Below are 21740 nucleotides of genomic sequence, written 5' to 3'. Positions count from 1 at the left end.
ATAGTTTAAAGTAGAATCCGAACTACAATGTGTCTCCGTCAGCTATCGGAGTCGGGACTCCCCGGTTACAAGGTGACCACGTTCCCACTACGCCCTTGGAGAGGTCCAGGATGATCCCTTGTCAATAGGAGGGGGGTAATATTTACTATTGTGTAAATTAGCTGTCTCCCCCTTTCATATCTAAAATTACTCTAAATATACAGTGTGTATCAGAAGTTCTTTACCACGCCTTGTAAAATCGGCAGTGATGTATTTTCATGGAATTTGATATGGGCGATAGAAAATAGGCCTAGGGGGACACCTTTTGGAGTATGTCACGGGGACGGCCGCCATGTTGAATTCAACTTTTTATTTAAAATGATAGGTGGGCTATAGGCTAGAATTTCGTCAGGATGTCAAATCTGAAATCTGATTTCATGTAACTTCATTTGGGGAAAAGTTATTATAGAATTGATAAGATATTTTGTTGAATTTTGTTATTTAGCATAGCTTCTGTACCACTATTCGCTACACGTGACAATCATTGATTGGCTTTCTGCCAATTTTTGGCTAATCGCGAAGATGATGATGATGAACTGTGATACACACACACACATGGAAGGTTATACTGGACATGAGTCCAGACGCCATAGCCTCGTTAGTGTGCAAAATGCAGTCCATGGTGTGCTACGTGCACCACGACGATGGGGATGAGTGATATTATGAAGGGACATTTACAAAGAATGCCCAGCTCATATCAGGATTCAAATCCGGGACCCCTGGAGTCGTAGCGCACTTTGAACACTCCGTCACGAACACTGGCGTACGCAGGATTTTTTACGGGAGGGGCTGGAATTGTAAAGGTGAATAGCACATAGTTGTATTATATGGGGACGGTATACACAGCAAGATATTTCATTTATTAAGAGCTTTCTACTCCCAAAAATGGCAATAGGTGGTCATTTAAGAGGGGTTTGATTTTACCACTGGTTTTTCTCCAGTACTTCACGGCTTTTATTTGAAAATATTGATTTTCTCAACATTTCAGCCCCTCTGCGTACGCCAGTGGCCACGAAGGTCAGTGAAAATAGAGAGAGAAGCTTGATACCCATGATAACAGAAGCATCGAGTCCACCTGAAATCATGTGGTCTATCCTTGTATCCCAGAAAATTATCTGGAGCCGCCACAGAATGGAAATGACTGCGCAGACATCATGCATGCAAATGCTCAATGCATGTATTGTCTCCATCATTAAGACAGCAGCTCATGTAATCAAGACTTCCGGCCTGGCTGAGTTCCTCATTAGCTGCTAATCACCTCACCCTACATCAAGGTCTTAAGATGCAGCATCCCACTCCACGAACTCTCACTCCGAGTGCCTAGACATAAAACATGGAGCATGGAAACTTTCCACACAACTCCCAGGCTCTCACTCATATAACGTTCACTATTCCATAGGCTACCGAATCAGTTCAATATCATCTCAAACCAAATAGATATATTCAGTTCATATTCATCTTTTATCACAAACATAGAAAAAATTGTAAATAAGTTAATAGTACTTTTGTGAAACTGAACTGTTTACCTTGTTTATTTTATGTTATCCTTTTTGGGTGTTTTTAATCTTAGTCTATTGTATTACTGTTGTTTCTTTCCGGTTTAAAATGGCTTCTGCTGTACTGGAAATTTCAATCAATAAATAAAAGGTCGGACACAACTCTACAGAAATCTGCATGATTAGTGATGAATTCTAAGAGAAAGTTGAAGATGTCTCTACGAGGTACACAATTTTTGAACTGCAAGTCATGTACTTGTTCATTCTGTGGCACAAATTTCACCAAACAGAAAAGCATTACAATATGCACAAAGCTAATACTGAATAAATCTTGGTTACTTATTTTGTGTGAGAGAGTAGAAACAGAGAGATCATGGGCATGCTCAGACTTGATTCCAGGAGGGAGAGCTGACAAATGGCCATGTTTTAAATGAAATATTGTATAGCTTCATTGTAACCCTATTAAGATGATGATAATAAAAAAATATCCAGGGGAGCAAACAACAATTTCCCAGGAAGGCAATGCTTTATTTTGAATTATTTGAAGTGGAATAATATTTGTTTTACTGTCCACGTAAAAAGCACAATGAACATAATTTTGAAATTTTTCACCACCCATTTTCCAGGTGGTTAGAAAGATACTTGTGTTATTTGACATCATGAGAGAATACAACCACCAACTGAACAGAAACAAGACATCGATAATTTATTCTCATTAGATATTATTAAACCTTGCAAATTAAACTCCTATATGATGTTAACTGCATATAACTTTATATATAAAATTAAATATAAATTCCAATGTTTAGTCATTAATCTAACTCGGTGTGAGTGCAATTGTTCAAGATGTTACTGGCCCTGCATGTAAATAAAATAAAAAAAAAAGCTTTAATACTTCTATTGTCTGAAATTGATAAAATTAACATGGAATAGAGGGCAGTGCTAGACTATGCAGGCAGGCAGTTGTACAACACATTTGTTTTGGATGACCATATTTTCCACAAAATATGCCAAACCAAATTTCCTGAGGTATCCAGGTATTTTCTAATAACTTTCCTGAACATTTTGTCAACTTTGAATGTAAGACAAATGAATGAAGTATATTCAACAATGTTGAAAGAAAATGAAGAAAAATAGAATATAAAAAATATTTTACACTAAATATCCCCAATCAAGAAGCTCATTGAAAAATGCGATTTCCCAGTCTCTAAATCCTGGCATGTACAAAATCCATCCAATTCTCCTTGCTTCGGGAGGAGAGGCCCAACTGGCCTGTGGACCCCACCCCCCACTTTTGGAAATTGGCATCCTTCATGTCAATTTATTAAAAAGAGCAGGAAGTTTGTTACTTTTCTTGTTAACAGAGAAAAGTAGAGTTAGTTGGTATTCAAACAGAATAACCAAAGTAAAAACTGTATTAGATCCAAACAATAGAGTTGAAAATACAAAAATCAGTTTATACTTGTATTTTTATATTCTACTATTTAATCGATGGAATAAATGATACCACAGTTTTCAAAATTCCGAAAATGAATTTTTTGTGAGAGGTTACAGAAGATAAAACTTTACGACTAAAATTTCTCCTTTTTTGAACGAGATGTATAAAAGTAATAACATAGAATAGCCATTTCAGTACACTAACTATATGAAATGTAAACAAATAATGAAAAGCAGTTGTGTTAGATATTAACTTATCTCATGGATAGAGTAGAAAAGTCTCCCCAAGGATATAATAAAAATTGGAATAAAATTTTATTTATTTTTACTAGTTTATAATAGTTATTGTTGTGTATTGATAATAAACATAACCATGATAATAATAATTGGTGGTTTTTTCCTACTATTCAAGTTTTATCAATGGTCTGAGCCCCCTATAAATATTTCTGGCAACCCATGCAGACCTGTTCACTCCTACCCTGATTACAATGACTATTGTAGGTTTTCCAGGCCAGTGGGGTGACTGTTTTCATGTACTCCCATTCTAAATCCTAAACAGTTATAACATCAATACGAGTTGGTCTAGAGAGATCGTATAACAAGTTACCTTTGATATACAAGAAACGAACGTGTGGTGGCTTGCAATCAATATTTGTTGGGATATATCGAAACTCAAAATTAACGGACGAGAATACGTTTGAACTATGCTCGACTTTTCCTAATTCTGTGATCCAGCAGCATCACCAGTGCCAATACCTGAATTGTCTTGAAAAATAATGAAACAAAAGCCAAAATAGTGCATAAAAATGAATTAATTTTAGCTGGAACTAGCTAGGATCTACAAGGTCGGTTCTCTCCCCCCTCATGGGACTTTGCAAAGGGCAATGGGAACTCATTCAGCTTTTATTAAATCAATAGTTCTGCGTCTGCCGATGATCGTTCGTGTACCGTAGGCGGACATATCTTGCCCACCATTCAAGAATAATTCACGATTCGAATTCGCAACCTCAAATGACAGAACGAACATCTAAATTATTATTAACATACATTGATTGGGTCGATTAATAGGAAAATTTGCCATTTAAACATGTTCCAAGTGTATTATAAGTGTATAAACTAAAGGTAAAATAAGGTTGTTATTTCTCAAACTACATCAATGGCATTACTACTTTGACGTATCGCATCAGCTGCTAAAATTTCAGGCGGACAAATCAAATAACGACAATTGTTTATTTTTTTGTTACAATATGTTCAGTTCACTTTTCTCATTTCACGTAACCAATTTATATTATTCGGCGTACCATTCTTCTCCTGTATTCATATATATATATACTAACATTATCAAATAGCAGAGGAAATGACACAATCAAAAAATTGTCACACCCAACTTCAAACATCAACACGATGGAAATGCAGACGCCGGGTTGGGTTCAAGAAACTGCTGTACCACCTACCTGCAATGACGGTATCACTGAGGTTGTACTTCCCTCCAACTTTCGGAAACTCTTTCAGTTTTCTTCCACTTAACTTCAACTCTCCACTGTAATGCGCTTCTTCAAGAATTCGTTCTAAAGACCGCGTTAATTGGTTTTGCGAATGACCGCTCATATTCGGCACGGTCACCGCCATTTCACCCTCCTCATTGTCACTGCGAAAAGCATTGTGGGAACGTCCGACGTCACGTAGGGAGGGGCCAAAGCGAGCTAGCGTCTGCTTGAAGTAAACAAACCCACGTGATGACCTTCGCTGTCAATCCAAAATTAGCAAACGCCGTTGCTTGTTTTGACACGAAGTTAATTGCAATTTCACTTTACCTCATTGTTTCAATGAACTTCAGCTGGGCTAAACACGTTTAACAGTTCCAAATTCTCTTGCTACAAGCGTAAGAGCAGTTGTTACATTCAGATACATACATTATGAAAACTTTTTTTCCCCTCAGGTGTCGTTTTATTTGAAAACTTGTCATTTTACATTTATACTTTCGTTGGTAAAATAAGAAAAAAACACACATCACCACCTGACTCGTTTGATTAGTATGTTTTACTGTATCACAGGACACAATGAAAAAACGAAGTATTAAAAACTTGAATTTGACATATCCACACAATCATTGCACTGAAGAAATTTTTTTAGCCTTGATGTCTTCTGCACACTGTGAAAGTTGTCTGTGGTATGATCACACCACTCTGTATTTATGTTCAAGGCAATTACAAGTAGAAACGAAGAAAAGTTGCAGTAAAACAAATTCCGATTGTCAGAATTTCGTAATTAATAATGTTAATTTCTCGAGTGTTTTGGACAAATAACAATATATGTTAAAAGTACTTCAGGCAATTCTTTGCCCCAAAAATATAGCAACGATTCTGCTGTGAAGTGGATTCTCCTATTTACATAATATTAATTAGCCCTAAGCAATTGAGTGGCAGAATGGACATCAGTTGCAGAAAAACCCTAATGTTGGAGAAAGAAAACAAAGTTTTTTTATCCTTCTGCTGAGTGGTGGCGAAAAAGGGATCACCGACCTTGCCGCCCCCGCAATGGGGCGAGGTGTAGGGGCCCCCCAATGTGCTCATGAAATTTTGTATAATCGCAGAAATTCAACAGATAGGTGTCGTTAATTTAAAAAATCGATTTACGAAACAGAAATCTGGTTCCCAGTAACATCATATGACGACGTGTGCGATAATAAGCAGTGGCGTATTGTCTCAGCCAGAGGGGCCCGGGTAACTTGTCATGTGGGCCCTCTCCGAAATGCAAAATTAACTTACTTGCTCGCAGATGGCCATCGATAGGAAAATATCCCTCGTCACACTTTTTTCGCTACGCAGTTGTCGTAATCGTAGCTAAGTGTGTCAATTGTCTACAGTTACAAATCCAGAGTTCACCAAATATTTTCAAGGGAGCCCCGAGTCTTTTCGTATTGAAATAAGAGCTGAAATTGATTTCTTACAATGTCCACACCTGTTACGTTTTACTTCAAAGGGACCCAAAACTTAGTAGGAGGTGGATCCCGGGGGCAATTATCCTTCCGCCCTAAGGGCTATTATTTCCTCCTATACCCCACAGAACATACAGAGTATGAGTTAAATGTCACCATTATTTTGTGTAATTTTGTTAAGTTCATTTTTTCTACGTATTGAAATTTTGTAGACATTTCTGTCGAACCAGTTCTTATTTTCCAATGTATTACAATTTTGTGATCTGCAGTGTTCGAAGTGGAAATTCCTAAATGTGAATATCCTTGTTCAAGTTTGGGGATAGAAGGAAGGATCTTTGCATGGATCAACTTAAAGACAATGCAGTAGGTGGAGGAGGATGCTTATGCAAATTCGAGCAGTGATGATCTTTTAATAAAATGGTTCTTGTTTATGAATAAGTCTCCAAGAAATATATGATCAGTGGTCCATTGAAAAGACATAGCATCGTTAAAATTATTATTAATAATAAAGAGGTCCACTAACACCAAAATTAAACACGGTGTCTGTGGCCACAACCTTTTCTTTTAGAGGGCAGGGGGGGGGATTGGTTCAGTCTTTCCAAGCGTTATTTCATTGAGTGACAAATTGTCAGTGAATAGAGTTCCATCGCAGCTTTGTTATCTATCTCTCAAGACTGGAGTCCGCTGCTATTTTCTTCCTAGCAGATTGCAATTGACTTTGTGATGTTTGGTCACCTAGAGGTCCGATCAACCCCCGTAACTGAAGTGATTCCTTTGCTTTAGTATATTACTTAGTATTGGTATTAGAAGCCTAATGTGAGTGGCTCTTAACGTTGAATCATGACCTGGCGAAGCCAGGGGATGGCATAGAGGCTGAAGGCGCATTCACCTCAAAGTTCAAAAGAGGAGTGTTGACTATCCTTTAAACAATTTCCATAAAACAATATTGTTTTGAATATCTGTGCACTATATGTAACCTCATTAAAATAAATTCCTGGCTGTGCCGCTGCGTTGAAGTACAAGTGAATATATTTCCAGATTCTTCATCCAGTTATTTATCAGAGATTCAGACAACCCTTATTTAGTTCCAAGAATGCACTACACTGATATATAAATCGACAACAAAAAATGGGAAAGCAGAATATTTGGGGTAAAAGTTAATTTCTTCTACAAGCCGGGGGGAAGGGACTAGCAAACTATTGTACGTCAGTCTCATTTTGGCATCATATATATTTTTTGTCACTAAGGGGGGGCCCCCAATGTTTTACTTGCATGGGGCACCCAGAGAACTGAGCTACACCACTGGGGTGGAGAGCTAAATGCCCCTTATATGGTTGGTTTTTGTATTGCAGTCATCGAGGAACCTTTCTTCCACAACGTAAATAGTATAGAAAATTCCCCTCTATTCTAATTATGTGAAACATTAGAGACACAGTAAAAGAAGAAACCATTCAATAATCAAGGGGTTCCTATTTGTCGAGTTGGCTCATAAAAAGTTCAGACAGAACTTCAGGAAGTCTCTTTCTTCCCTTATAGCAGAGTCGAGACAAAAAAGTCGGGACATGGATTAAAAGGATTGGACTACCCCGAATAAATCTGAACATCTGATAGCCTTACATCAATGGTTATAGAACTAAAATAGCCAATATTGCAGACTGCAGACATCTAGAGCCTGCCTCTGTCCAGAAACAACCTATTCATTTGTGCAAGGCCAAAATCGAAATTCATGCAAAATTAAAAAACTATCAACTTCATGCAAAATTTAAAAAAAACTATCAACTTAATTTTTGTAGTTTTTTATAAGTTAAAATTAAATATTTTCATGGCTCAAGGGAGGGGAATGCTCCCCCCCACTTGGGTACAAGCCTGGTGATAGTTAATCACAGAAACTGATATGTAACAAAGTAATTTTTAGTTAATCACAGAAATTGATATGTAACAAAGTAAATTTTCATAAAAATCGCCCAGGATTTATATATATAGGGTGAGGCAGTCAAACAAAGATTTAAAAAATTCACAAAAAATAGAGAGAGCAAATATTAGTTAATTTTTGAACATGAATGTACTTTACATGAGTTGAAATTACTAGTGTACCTGAAAAATGTTCATTTTTTTAATATGAAGTCAGTAAGATGGCGTCCTAGGTGTTGCACACATTGTCGGAGTCTCAGAGTAAATCCACCCATGACGCTTCATAGCATCTCCAACGGAATGTTGTGGATCTCTTGCCAAATTCGCTCTTTCAAATTATCCCTGGTTCTTGGAGGGTTGTCATTGAATACTTTGGATTTGAGGTAACCCCAAAGGAAAAAAGTCAGGAGCCATCAAATCGGGTGAACAGGAAGGCCACGGAATATCACCAAATGTGCTGATGAAACGTCCATGAAATGAGAGTCTAAGCACCCATCTTGCTGGAAGTGTGTTTCTTCCTCTGGGTCATAGTCATCGAGGACAGGCAGGAAAAAGGTTACCAATATGTCACCATAACTTCATGGGCAGATTTACTCTGAGACACTGACAATGTGTGCAAAACCAAGGATGCCATTTTACTGACACCATATTTAAAAAAAAATGAATATTTTTCAGGTACACTAGGAATTTCAACTCATGTACAGTACATTCATGTTCAAAAATTAACTAATATTTGCTCTCTCTATTTTTTGTGATTTTTTTAAATCTTCTCGTTTGACTGCCTCCTCACCCTATATTTGTGAAAGAGAAGTCAACTGTGTTTGTGTTCTGAATTTAAAACTAGTCTTCTTTCCCTTAAAAGTGAACATGAATATTTTTCTTTTATGCAGTATCACAAGATAGAAAGTAACAAATAAAAAGGCTTGGGAAATCATGCATTATTTTTCTTTCTGAAAAAAAAAATAAAAAAATGTAGGCTTTAGTCCTATAGTGTAATTACTGAGAAATTTGCAGGCACAGTATTTACTCATGTGTAGCATCATCACTGTACTGTTAGCAAATCTTACTCATGTGTATATGACTGTGCGTTAATGGAAGATATTCAGCAAACATCTCCTCTCCCACAATTCATTGCATGAAATCACACTCCGGTGCCATCAGGCACGTATCCAGGATTTCCTTTCAGGGGGGGCCCAACACCATTTTTTTAAGGGGTATAGTAAGAACCTCACAATTGTATATTCAAGACCAGTGGTGGCAATTGGGTTCCAAAACGGGGGTGCGGGGGGGGGGGGGGTGCGGAGGGCATTGCAAGGAAAGTTTACTTTCTCTTGGTAGACAAGGCTTAACATTAAGAGGCCATAATGTTGAGGCAAAAAAATGGGGAGCAACTATCCCTTAAATCGTAGCCACTGTAAGGCTGTCATATTAATCAGAAAGTGAAATCGGAACATTTTTTACCACTCGACTCATCTATTTCCATGCATTAACATCTTTTACCGGAAGCATCTCAGTAGGTGTGTTTGTCCATTTCTTCCCATCAGGAAACATCTATGGTGTCTTTGAGTGCTTTTACGAAGCTGTTACACATGCACGGGATGGACAATCCACTCGACAACGCGAGATTCAAATTGTGGGCTGCGAACTGGACGCAGACAGCTCTCGAATATTTCTCTCTGATTCGAGCCTGAACACCACTAACGTGTCTTATCCTCCCATGTTTGCAGCTCTTATAAAAGCAGAAACCCACCAAATTGTTCAGATTCAGGCTTTAGCACTCACAAGTGTTCAAAAATGCCTGTCACAGCTTCCGCTGTCTTGTCATATATCGGCACGAAACAAAGGAAGTCTTCTCGAATAAAGGTGGATCACGAAACAATTAATGCACAGTGAAAACCCTTCCGTTCCCAACACATCTAATGTTTCGTCTCCCAGTATGATCAAATGCTTACTCATTTATCTCCAGTGACGTGCCCAAGGGAGGGTTGGTGATATCATAACCCCATTTGACCCAGTATTCCTTTTTTTTCTTAAAAAAAAGAGGAACGTCAAAAACAGGAAAAAAATGGCAAAATCAGGACTGACCACTAAAAATAGCATGCGTAACCCCTCTCCCCTCAGAAAATCCTGGTCACGCCTCTCTTTATCTCGGACACATTTTTTAAAATCAACTCACCAGAAGTTTTTATCATTCCGTATTGGAGATTGAAGTAAGATGCGTTCTTCCTGCAGGTTTGGATATGATCCTTTAGGGTGCTGTCACCTTCACACCTAACCTTAACAAGGCCCTAATTTTCCATCCTTGTCACTTAGATTTTCAAGACTTAGGAAGGCCAATCAACAGCAACGTTTCACACCGTAGCGACACAAAAGGCAGCACAAACCTAATCTTCAGGTGACACGGTGTGAAATCTCCCTTATTAGGGCACTGTCATTGTCACCTCGAAGTAGTAGCTCTTGTTGACCACAGAAAAAAAATTCTCTTCAACCTGTGGGAATGCTCCTCAGTTTTCTTCTCTCTCCTATATTTTCGTGCTTGTTCACTATACAGGTAACACTTAACGATTTGATATACACAGGACATGTTCTATGTAGACATTTTAACGAAAAATCGGTTGAAGTCAAGAATGGCTAGGTGACTGGCTCAGTTGGTAGAGCCCAGATTTGGGTCCTGGTAGAGCCTGCAATTTCCGCCTAAAATGTCTACATATGCAACATCTTCCTGCTTTCTTTTCTCGACATTCATAAAATTTTCGGCTGTCTCTTTATGGTAGTTAAGTGTTTGAATGTGTTTCGAACCCAGTAGGCTTAAACAAAAGTATTTTTTTATACCATGAAATTCTCAGACTGCATATACGAAATTTAGTTCTGGCAAAACTAAATCATCACTCAAAACTTTGATTTTCAGCTTATCCATGCAGCTTAATTCTTTTTTAAAAAACCACTCCAATATCCGGTACTGCTGAAATATTCACTTTAAAGAGAGAGAGAGAGAGAGAGAGAGAGAAGGGGGGGAGGGAACCTTGATCTCTTCAGCCCTCGAACCGAACTAGCACTACACTGAGGCCCCAGAAGTTCTGCTGTCGTCAATGTCTTCATTTTCGAATCACTATATCTTATAAAGCAATCAGAGGACGCTGACTGATCTGATCACCAATCAACTGTATGAATTGTCACACTTACCTCTGAAATCTCATTGACCGATTCTTTGTACAGATCAACCGAAAAATTGAATCCGCGTATTTATATCTTCATTATATTCTACAACGTTCCGCAGATAAAACGATTCGTTAATATTGCCAGTAGTTGACTCCTTCTCTCATTCAAGAACGTACCCTCTCCCGCCTTCCAGAGAATAGAAATTACAACGAATCGCCCTACGTGTGGCGCTACCTTTGTTGTGCAGCTTCCAAATGCTGACAAGTCTCTACATAGTGCTCAAGTGCGCTGCGACAACACCGAAAGCGCAAGAAAAGTTTACGTGCAATATTATCAACAACAGGGTTATAGAACATTCTCCGTCTTGCCTCGATAATTGTATATCTCCTTAAATCATCGTCACATTATTCAAAAAGCCAAAAACCTAATTTTATCTAGTGTAAAATAAAAAAATTCCTTGGGGGTGCTCGAGCCACCTCAACCCCACCTTGGATACGTATTATTAACAATAACAGGGTTATAGATAATTCTCCGTCTTGTCTCGATAATTATTTTTCCCAAATTATAATCACATTATTCAAGAAGCCGAAATCCTAATTTTATCTAGTGTAAACAGAAAAAATTCCTGAAGGGGGCTCGAGCCTCTTGATTCCCACCTTGGATACGTGCTATTGACAATAATAAGGTTATAGAACACTCTCCGTTTTGACTCGATAATTATTTCTCTCTGATTTATAAATTTATTGTCTACATTATTCAAGACGCCAAAAATCTGATTTTATGTAGTGTAAATTGAAAAATTTCCTGAGGGGGTGGGGCTCGAGCCATCTCATCTCCACCTTGGATACGTACTATTAACAATAACAGGGGTGCAAAACATGCTCCGTCTTGCCTCGATAATTATTTCTCTCCTTACATTATTTTCACATTATTCAAGAAGCCAAAAACCTAATTTTATCTAACGTAAACTGAAAAATTTCCTGGGGAGATGTCGAGCCCCCTGTGCCCCATCTTGGATACGTGCTATTATCAATAACAGGGTTATGGAACATTCTCCGTCTTGCCTCGATAATTATTTATCTCCTTAAGTTATTGTCACATTATTTTATTTTACACCACAAGAAACAAAAAAAAAGTCATTTTATCTAGTGTAAACCTAAAACTTTCAGGGGGGGGGGCTCGAGCCCCCCCTCTGGATACGTGCCTGGCTGCCATATTTTGGGCAAAGAGATCAGATCCTGCACTAAAACATGCACTAAATCATTGTGCGTATGATCTTTGCCGAAGTGATTCAAGATATGACTATCATATGAGGAACGCGTACGTATAAAATATCACAAATTTCTCACTGTAAGGCTTCTTGTATGCTTTCGTTAGCATGTACGAATCTTTTTGCCTGCTTTCATGCTGTTTTTTCCCAAAGTGCACTGTGTGATGATGTCTAGTTGAATATCATCGATTGCAAGATGTAGTAATTTGCAGTTTAATACTGTCATTCTGAAATATCATGCAAATGCCAACACACTAATCTGCTGGAGGGAGTGTAGACAGTAGTGAACCAAATCCAAATTGTGGCCAAATGTTTTTTTTTGTGTAGGAAAGTAGATATTAATTTAATGCTTATCAAAAAATGTTGTCCCTTCTTGACTACATGTTACCAGTTGAATTTAGATAACTAATGGGAATTGAAGTCAACATTATACATACAGTATAAACAAGTCTATTTTATTTATCTCCATTAACAAGCATAAAATATGTTTCTCTCTTGTTAACAGTATGCAACTCTATCACATTTATAAACATTGCAAACACACTGAGCAACAATTTACTCCACTTAGTTATGAAAAAGTTCAGCTTTTCCTCAACCCTGTGCTCTTGACCTGAACATTATGCATGGATAATTTTGACATTCTGTTAACTTATATAAAGATAAAGTGTACATACAGCTGTAAAACACATAGGCTGGACAGGAATTCTACATTCCAAAATAAAACATAACTTGGGTGCGTCTTCTCTTCAGTTAGCACAAAAGCAATACAAATACTTCATCTGAATTATTGCTTCCATTCAATTTTCAATTACAATTACATGTTTAAATTTTTAATTTAACTATATATTCAGAAAAGGACCAGTCTACAAACTGTAGTTGAATTGTATAATTTTCATGTATATTCAAACAAAACAACCAAACATTTTAACATTTTATTTGCATTTCTGTACTAGCTATAGGTTAGAGGCAGCATTTATTTTATTAAATATTTTAATTTGGTACCTACTCTTGTTCCATCATCATAATACACTCTTCACAAAAACTTTGGAATATTGTTATGTTAGACACAAGAAGTTTGGTGTATTATTATATTAGGCAATAGGAGATAGGCACGGAGGTGTATATTGGTGAAAAGACGAGAACATCCACCAGACAGATACCACCATGTGTTGTTGCATTCCAAGACCGTGTCTATCATCTATTGTCTAACATCAATATTCCAAACTTTTTGTGAGGAGTGTAGTTAAATGATATAAATCGTCATCAGAAATAGAATCACCATCATGTTTCAACATAAGAAATTGAGGAAAAAATCTACAAACAGGAGGAAATCAACAAATATTCTTCTTCCAATTATTTTACACTGGGTGGATATTAATAATCACTTAAAAAAAATCTTATGTACCAAAAATAACACGTGCAAATTAGTTAATATTATTAGAAATATGTTAATAAACTTTGGAATGTTATTCTTGTCTCACTTGATGTGTACAGGGAAATTTCTGAAATTTCTAGATTGTATGCTGTCATACTGATGTAAGTTCATTTTTCACAAAACGACAACTGTCTTGCTGTCAAAAGAAACAGTATGGAAAATATGTGGTCAGAGTCTTCATCAATTAACAATTAGTATACATTTTTCAATATACAGAGTGTGACAATGAATCAAGTTATTTTAAATACTCCACACTTAAGATCAAGGAATACATAATACACAACATACGTAATTATGACAAAATAAACTATTTGATTCATTGAAGAAGAAATACCAGAAGAAAATATAAATACAATCTTTATATTTTGATTTATTTGAAAATAACATTATTACGGTGACCTCCATGTCATTCCACACATTCTATCAATGTTTGGGTAGGAATTTGAGCCACCTCTTCCTGGATCCAAAGTTCATTGAGGGTGCTTGGGGGTGGGTTGGAAGACTTTTGCTTTCAAATGCCCTCAAAGAAAATAATCACACACAGGTAGATTCGGTGATCTGATGGGCTAATGCTTTTACATAGAATGCACACTGCGCTCCGTTCTACTACTCCATCATAATTGAATGGTAAAGCAGAGTTTGCGAGATTCACCTCTCACGCAACAACTGACTATATCCAGTGTTGCAAAATTGCCCGATTCATTGCCCTACCCTGTATTTATAATGTGCACTGTCTTCAAAAAATAAAAATGGATGGTTGTTGGAAAAAATGAAAGTGAGGTTAGTAAAAATATGGATGAAAGAAATATATTGAAGTGAGACAGAAACATCACCTACAGTTCTGAGACAACGGAATAATCAACTGAAGGAAGTTGTAAAGCAGTTGGTAAATCAATTGAAAGAACTCAATGCCTGGAAAAGGATGTGAAAGAGATTCAAGATAATCATCTGTCCATTGCAGAGAGGGTGATTTTGCTGGACATATTCCCTCCGGCACAGAACACATGAAGCCAGAGCAGAAGCCCCAAGAATAATTCATGATAGTAAGTGAAATCGGAGAAGATTGGGTAGTCCGCCACCGAGACTTTCGTTATCAGGACTGAAAGAATCAATATCTCCCTCAAAATCGAAGACATTGAAGATTGTTTTCCAGTGATCCAGTTGGAAAAAGCATTTGATGCTGCATGTCAAGTTGAAACGCCACATAACAGAAGACTACTACATGTGGTAAATCCTCAATCACCAGAAACACCACCTAGAGTTCTGAGACAACAGAATAATCAACAGTTTCGGCTCTGCATCACTCTTCAATATATATTCCACTTTGCAGTACATGAACATTCCATGGACAAAGGGAAAATCTTGTGTATGTGGTTCTTTAACAGAAAGTTAGTAGGCTATATGCTTGCACATGACTGTGAAGTGTTTCAATTTCTACTTTATTTCGCCCCGCACTTAAACATACAAAAACTGCTCAATTTCATTATTTAATTTCAAAATAGTTACTAGTCATTTTTATTTTTAGAGCAGCATTAGACAACAAATATTAAGACTTAAAAATAGGTCAGTGCAATACAATGTTAAAAAAAATAAGGAAAACAACAATGTGGTTCATATTTGAAGCATATATTTTAAATACACAGCTGAATTATTTAACATTATGCAGCGGTCAATACAAACAAGTTACAGATGTGGTGATGGAATTGTGGAGATATAGCAAATGATAAACACATCCATATTATTCTAATATGTTCTGTGTATTTTTCCATTTCTGTCCCACCATGATCGAAACTTACTTTCAACAACACATGCGTTATTGTACGATAAACTCTACAACGAGTTCACTACCTGTTGTGTATAGATCCACAAAGCAGTGATCCTACCATTTAAAAACTTCATGGAGAAACAACATGCACATTCAGTGTTCAACCTTAATTCTTTTTCTTCTTTTGTTGAGGAATTCCTAGGCTATCCTGATACTGTTGAATGAGCTGCTGTTGGACTTCGGGTAGTGCAGGAGCATATCGACTGTATTCCATACTGAACTCTCCCTTCCCCTGTGTACTAGATCGCAATTCTGAGGCATATCCAAACATCTCGTTAAGTGGAACCTAAAATTATAATACAATAACTTACAATAAAAACATCACTTTAGACTGTCGTTTATTTTACTCATAAATTAATTTAAATGAACTGTTATTTCAGTTTTAATAAAATTAATATTTTAATAAATTCTAAGGAGTAGGATTGGTTGAAGTTTGAGTTTTGTCTTAAGTCCTTATTAATGCGCACATAGGCTAATCAGGACTTGACCTACAGTTTAAAGTGGGATCCAAATTCCTATTCCACCAGCGGTTATCGAACCTGGGACCTCTTGATTACAAGGTGACAACGTTAGAAGTATGTCATCAGGTAGACCCAACAATTGTTTAATAGTGATTATTATTGATGATAATTTTACTAATCTGAAATATTTAAAATTGCTTTGGCAAAGTACACAAATTCTATATTATGCTTGTTTTTATCACATGGATATAAAAGTTTATGAATAAAGTTAACATAATCATGATAGAATTTACATGTTTAAAGTTGCAGATTCTTGCATATCCACTAAAGAATTGTTTCAGAAATAAACATACAGTGTCCAAGAATCAGGGTGAATAAGAATAATGATTTTTATTTAAAAAAAAAAACAACTTAAAATTGATTGTATGGTTGTTGACACCATACATTTAGACATGTTTTTTTTATATATAGAAAGGCTTCTTATAGTGAAGACACTGTAAAATATTTGAACAGTTTCATTAAAGGAAATAAATTATGTAAATATACATTTTTTGGTTTCTAATACTGTGCATACATACCTACTATGGAAATGTTTGTTGAGTGTGTTAATGAAGCAATAGAGGAAGGGGGACAAATATGGAATACCATTTTGTTTTTGACCATTCAATGGCACATTTTTTGAAGATTGTATGTGAGAAACTACCCTCTTCTTCCTTAATTAGTTCTTTAATAGAATATAAGGTTTAGACTACGTAACATTATAGTAAGTATTTGCAAATAACATTTTCCTAAACGTTGACATGATTGCTCCAAAAGAAAATGGGGTACAAATATGGAATAATGGCAACATTGTGCAGAAAATGAACATATAAACACAATTGTAGTGAAAACATGAAATAAATGAACACTGTGAAGTCACAAATATGAGAAAGTTTCTGAACTGTACATGTCTGTATTACTATGATTATGAGGGCACTATTTACCTACTTACAAAAATTGCAAATGTAAAGTCCATTATCATATCCTGCACATTCAGTATGAGCCCACATATCACACATTTCGCACTTGACCCATTCTTCTCCACGCTTATCATCAGAAAATTGTCCAGAATAGAAGAGACATTCAGCATCATCACTACTTCGTGTTCTGGCATCTGACATACTGAGATCAGAAGAGTCATCTCGCACGCTGAATATGCCGTCGCTGTCCGAGTCTGATGATTCGCAGTCTTTTGGTAATGGCGATTTCCCTTTTTTCCAATTGTTTTTAACAGGCTGTTTCTTAACAGCAGTGGACATTTCAATGGAAGTCTTATATGGTGATGAGAGGTCCCTGCTTTCCTCCCCCTACTCCCTTGCCTCTTCATAATTGCAGGAACAGGTGAGGTGGCCACTTCACTTCTAGCAGAAGGTCCTGCTCCATCTTCGGATTTGGATCCAGATGCAAGTCCACGTTAATAATTTTTGTACATAAATGGGGTATAAATATGGAATACTACTATTCCATATTTGAGCCACTGTTACCTTCGAGTATTGAGGGCCAAAAGCGTATTCAAACTCACCTCAACAATATATGCAAAATACCAGAATAAAGCCTTATTGATATGCTACAAAACTGTATACCATGTATTTTCATTCTGTGTACTAATAAGAAGCACAAGGCAAAAAGGTACTTACCTCCAAACTTTTCACTTTGGGCGGGAACCACAACAATCATTCTAACGTGCCCTGTTCAACCTCGAGATGCAAACTAACTGCTTCCTGTGGTGGTGAGGGACACTGCCCAGCTTTTCACGTAGTTCTTGCTAGAGTGCAGCACTTACCAGGCGAGATATAATGGTATTCCATATTTGTACCCCTATTTCATATTTGTCCCTCTTCCCCTAATAATTTCAGTAACTTTTCTTCCAGCAAAAATAAAACATTCTGGATGACCCTATAATTATAACTTAAAATACTTTTTGAAGTCTTTGTAGCTGAATTTTGGTATTTTTAAAAACTATAGTTTGCAAAATATCAGCTGCCATGTTTATTTACAATTTAACATGATTAGTATTTAGTACATTTTTCTACACAAAATAGTGATTTTGCTATTTTTGGCTATAACAATTATTGCATTTTAAATCAAGAGAAATTTAAGTCTGTTTACAGTTTATGTACGAGGTGTGGCTAGTAAAAAACCGGATTGATGTTGCTGTCGACAAACGACAAGCACGTCAAGGTCAAGTGGTGTATGAGTGTATAACGTGATATCCTGCCTATCCACTGTGTGATTTTTCAGGGTGTGCGGTGCTCAGTTCCGCTGTAGCTTGTGGACGAAGTGAACCATATGTCTGTGTTCCGTCGGGAAAATGTTAAAAGTGTGAAAGTGGAACAGCTAATCAATTTGAAGTTTCTTATGAAACTCGGAAAATCCACCACAGAAACTTATGATTTGTTTAAGGAAGTATACGGAGATGAGTGTTTATCACGCACGAAAGTGCTTGAATGGTTTCAAAGGTTTAGAGAGGGACGAGAAGTAATCACGGACGACTCGCGTCCTGGACGGCCTTGCACGTCAAAAATGGAATCAAACATTGCAAATGTCGGTGAATTGATTTGAAAACATTGTCGCTTGAGTATTTGAGCTATTGCAAAACAACCAACATTATTACATTACGGTGCTGACGACCCTTCGTGAGCGAGTAAGAAGACAACGACCTGATTTGTGGAAAAGCAAGTCATGGATTCTTCACCAGGACAATGCTCCTGTCCACACGGTATTGTAAGTCAAGGCTTTTTTGGCCAAGCATGGGATCCTAGTGTTAGAACATCTACCCTATTCACCGGATATCACTCCGTGTGAATTTTTTTTATTCCCAAAGATCAAATCAGCACTGAAAGGAACCAGATTTACGACCGTAGAATCTGTGAAAACAAAAGCGACTTACAGCAATGGAACATTCGTATGGAGCGGTGTATCTATAGTGCAGGGGAGTACTTTGAAGGGGATAATGTTCGTATTCTACAAAATAACCAATAAAAGATTCTGTAGCAACAGTCAGTTTTTTCTTCTAGCCACACCTCGTATTACATTTTCTTTCCTATTCACCCCATCAGTATATATATTTTGTTCACTTTCTTAGAGCATGATAAACACCATTACATGCTTACGAGATTAATGTACTTTTACTAAAAGTGATTCTGATATCTACAAAATTATTATGTACATTATTCTATAAATTATTTCTTTAAAAAAAAATCACCTGATTTAAATCAATCCAGCTTGCCGAGAATAAAGCGAAAATGGTCATAGGGTGTTGTGTGATCAGTAGGGAACAGATTTCTAGTTCCACACCTTTCTTTTTTTGGCTATGTCCTAGATGTATGCTATTTAGAGATCTTTGCTTTTCATGCACCCCTCTACTGAAATTCTAGGACCTAAAATGCCTGCACGAACTATAATTCTTATAAATACCTAAAAGCCCTATTTTGACCTGAAAAATGCCTATTTTAAACCTATCGCGTAAGTTTAAAAATAACTTTTATCAAGAACGGTCATTAATTTTCATCAAAAAGGCTTGAGATCCTTGAAGCTTGAACAAATCTGAACGGCAAAAGAAGCAATGCAACAGCAAGGGATGTCAGCATCTGTGCAAATTTTCACCATCTTCCAGCCTGCATCACGAAATTGGAAAAAATTGAGGTAAACTGACTGAATGAGGCGTTCTCTGTTGTTAAAAGCTGTACTTCTCACGCAATTAAAGGGAGCGTAGGTGTAGCATACCAAACAAAGATGAAGGCTGCTTTGGGATGGGATCCTAGCTACAAAATCATTCAGTTGTTAAATCAGGGCCGGCATTATTCCCAGCCTCAAACAGTGTAAGAGCACGGAAAGATTCCAATAAAAATCCCTTCTGATTGACTGTTTCAAGTGCCTGCTGTGATGAGTAGGAAAGGCAATCCTTTAAATGACCAACCACCTCGCCTATTTCACCAACTGACACATCAGTCTAGGGGAGGATTCACGCCAGAAACTACAACTGCCCTAGTATAGAGGCTATTCATGAAGGAGAGAAGACTACTGCAAGCCTGCTGGCAGTTTGAATCCACTTTATGCACAGATGGGCTACTCAGGACTGGACTAACAGTTTAAAGTGGGATCCGATCTACTATGTGCCTCCACCAGGTATCAAACCCACGACCTGTTCATTATAAGGCAACGTCCTAACCACAATGCCTCGGGGAGGCTCAAACCAGTAGCAGTTGCATTTATGAAGTTTGTAGCAACAACTTCCTGTGACTTGGAGAGAAGGTTCTCCATGTGCAAGTGCCTACTCAAGGACAACTGGAAGAACTTCCCCATGGAGAACATTGAAAAGCATATGGTGCTGCAGTACTTCAAAATATGATAAAGATTTTGTATTGGGTACATTGTATCATTTTTATAATCAAATAATAGACTTTGCTGCACTGCAAATAGTGCCTTTTTATGTACAAATTGCATCTAAAACTAGTTAATTTCATAAAAATGTTTTTGTTAATAATTACAGCTATTAATTTATTATAAGCACCTAAAAATCTGTTCCCTAGTGATCAGCAGATAAAAAGCCCCATTGCTGCTAATAGTATACAGTAGCGTGCAAATTAATCCGAAAAAGATACACATTTTGTCATTTAATGCAATTGCTGCAATGTACATAACTATACATGTATTTAGAAATACCCTTAGTACTTTATGTGACCTCCCTGGTTACACGTTTAGGCATGGATGACACTAAATTTACACAAATGTTTTTAATTTCTTCATCATGGTACCACACGTTAACAAGGGCAGAAAGCATTTTCTCCTTGGTTGAACAATCCACTTTTGACATCCTTCTTTTGCAGATAGACCATAATTTTTCAATTGGATTTACGTCAGGTGAGTTTCCTGGCCAGGAGAGTACTTGTACATTGTTATTATCAAAGAACTCATTGACTTTTCGAGATGTATGACATTTTGCTAAGTCCAGTTGGAAAACACCATCACCATCCGGAAAAGATTTCTTGAGATGGGGTATGACTTTCGTGGAAGTATGTCAATATATTTTTCACTGTTCATCATCCCCTTAACAGGAAGTATTGGTCCAGGCCCTTCAGATGTGAAAGAACCCCCCCAGAACATTATTTTCGGGGGGTGTTTTGGAGTTTGTTGCATGTGTTCTGGTGAAAGTTTTTCACATTTTCCTTTACGAACGAAAGAAACCTTGTGACCATGCACTTCAAAATGGCATTCGTCCGAAAAAAGCACTTTCTTCCAGTCACTCACGGTCCAGTCCCGATGACGTTTTGCCCACATTACATGCTTTTTACACATTTTTTTTGTAAGCAACTGTGTTTTCAATGGCCTACAAGCTTTTCATCAAGATGCAAGCAGTCTGCAACGCACTGTTGTAATGTGGACGTCCACTCCACTTGACAATAAATCACGTGTTAAATCAACAGCAGTCAGTCTGGGGTTCTGTTTGTTTTTTCTAATAAGAATTTGGTCATCCTGCAATGAAGTCTTCCCTTTTTGCGACCACATTTTCCCTTTCTTCGAGGCTCGATGCATCCAGTCTCTCGGTATTGTTTCAAAATTGAATTAACTATACCCAATCCCACACTACATTCTGTAGCAATTTGTCTCTGTGTCATTGAAGTATGCTGTGATAACGTAACAATTTTTGACCGTTTGCATGGTGGTGTATCCATTTGGATAGCAGCCGAAATGAGAACCACTCACACAAAAAAACTTACCTTCCGCTTG

General features: G+C 37.1%; 2 protein-coding genes across 8 annotated transcripts in view; both read right to left on the bottom strand.

Annotated features, from left to right (window-relative positions):
- Window positions 1-4608, bottom strand: part of Lrch (Leucine-rich-repeats and calponin homology domain protein) — a 238387-nt gene extending 233779 nt beyond the window's left edge. For all 7 annotated transcript variants that reach the window (XM_083118325.1, XM_083118328.1, XM_083118321.1 and 4 more), the window contains exon 1: window positions 4427-4608. In XM_083118325.1, the coding sequence (XP_082974451.1) occupies window positions 4427-4601 (175 nt within the window). In that variant the 5' untranslated portion in view covers window positions 4602-4608. The remainder of the gene's footprint in view (window positions 1-4426) is intronic.
- An 8108-nt stretch (window positions 4609-12716) lies between these two features.
- The window catches only part of mEFG1 (mitochondrial translation elongation factor G 1), an 85929-nt gene continuing 76905 nt past the window's right edge, over window positions 12717-21740 (bottom strand). The window contains exon 15 of the mRNA XM_083118320.1: window positions 12717-15796. Within this exon, the coding sequence (XP_082974446.1) occupies window positions 15617-15796 (180 nt within the window). The 3' untranslated portion in view covers window positions 12717-15616. The remainder of the gene's footprint in view (window positions 15797-21740) is intronic.

Source organism: Lepisma saccharinum, chromosome 3 (assembly GCF_977018435.1).
Source record: "Lepisma saccharinum chromosome 3, izLepSacc3.1, whole genome shotgun sequence".
NCBI lineage: Eukaryota > Metazoa > Arthropoda > Insecta > Zygentoma > Lepismatidae > Lepisma > Lepisma saccharinum.
Note: the sequence above shows the minus strand (reverse complement) of the source record. Positions and strands in the feature narration are given on the sequence as shown.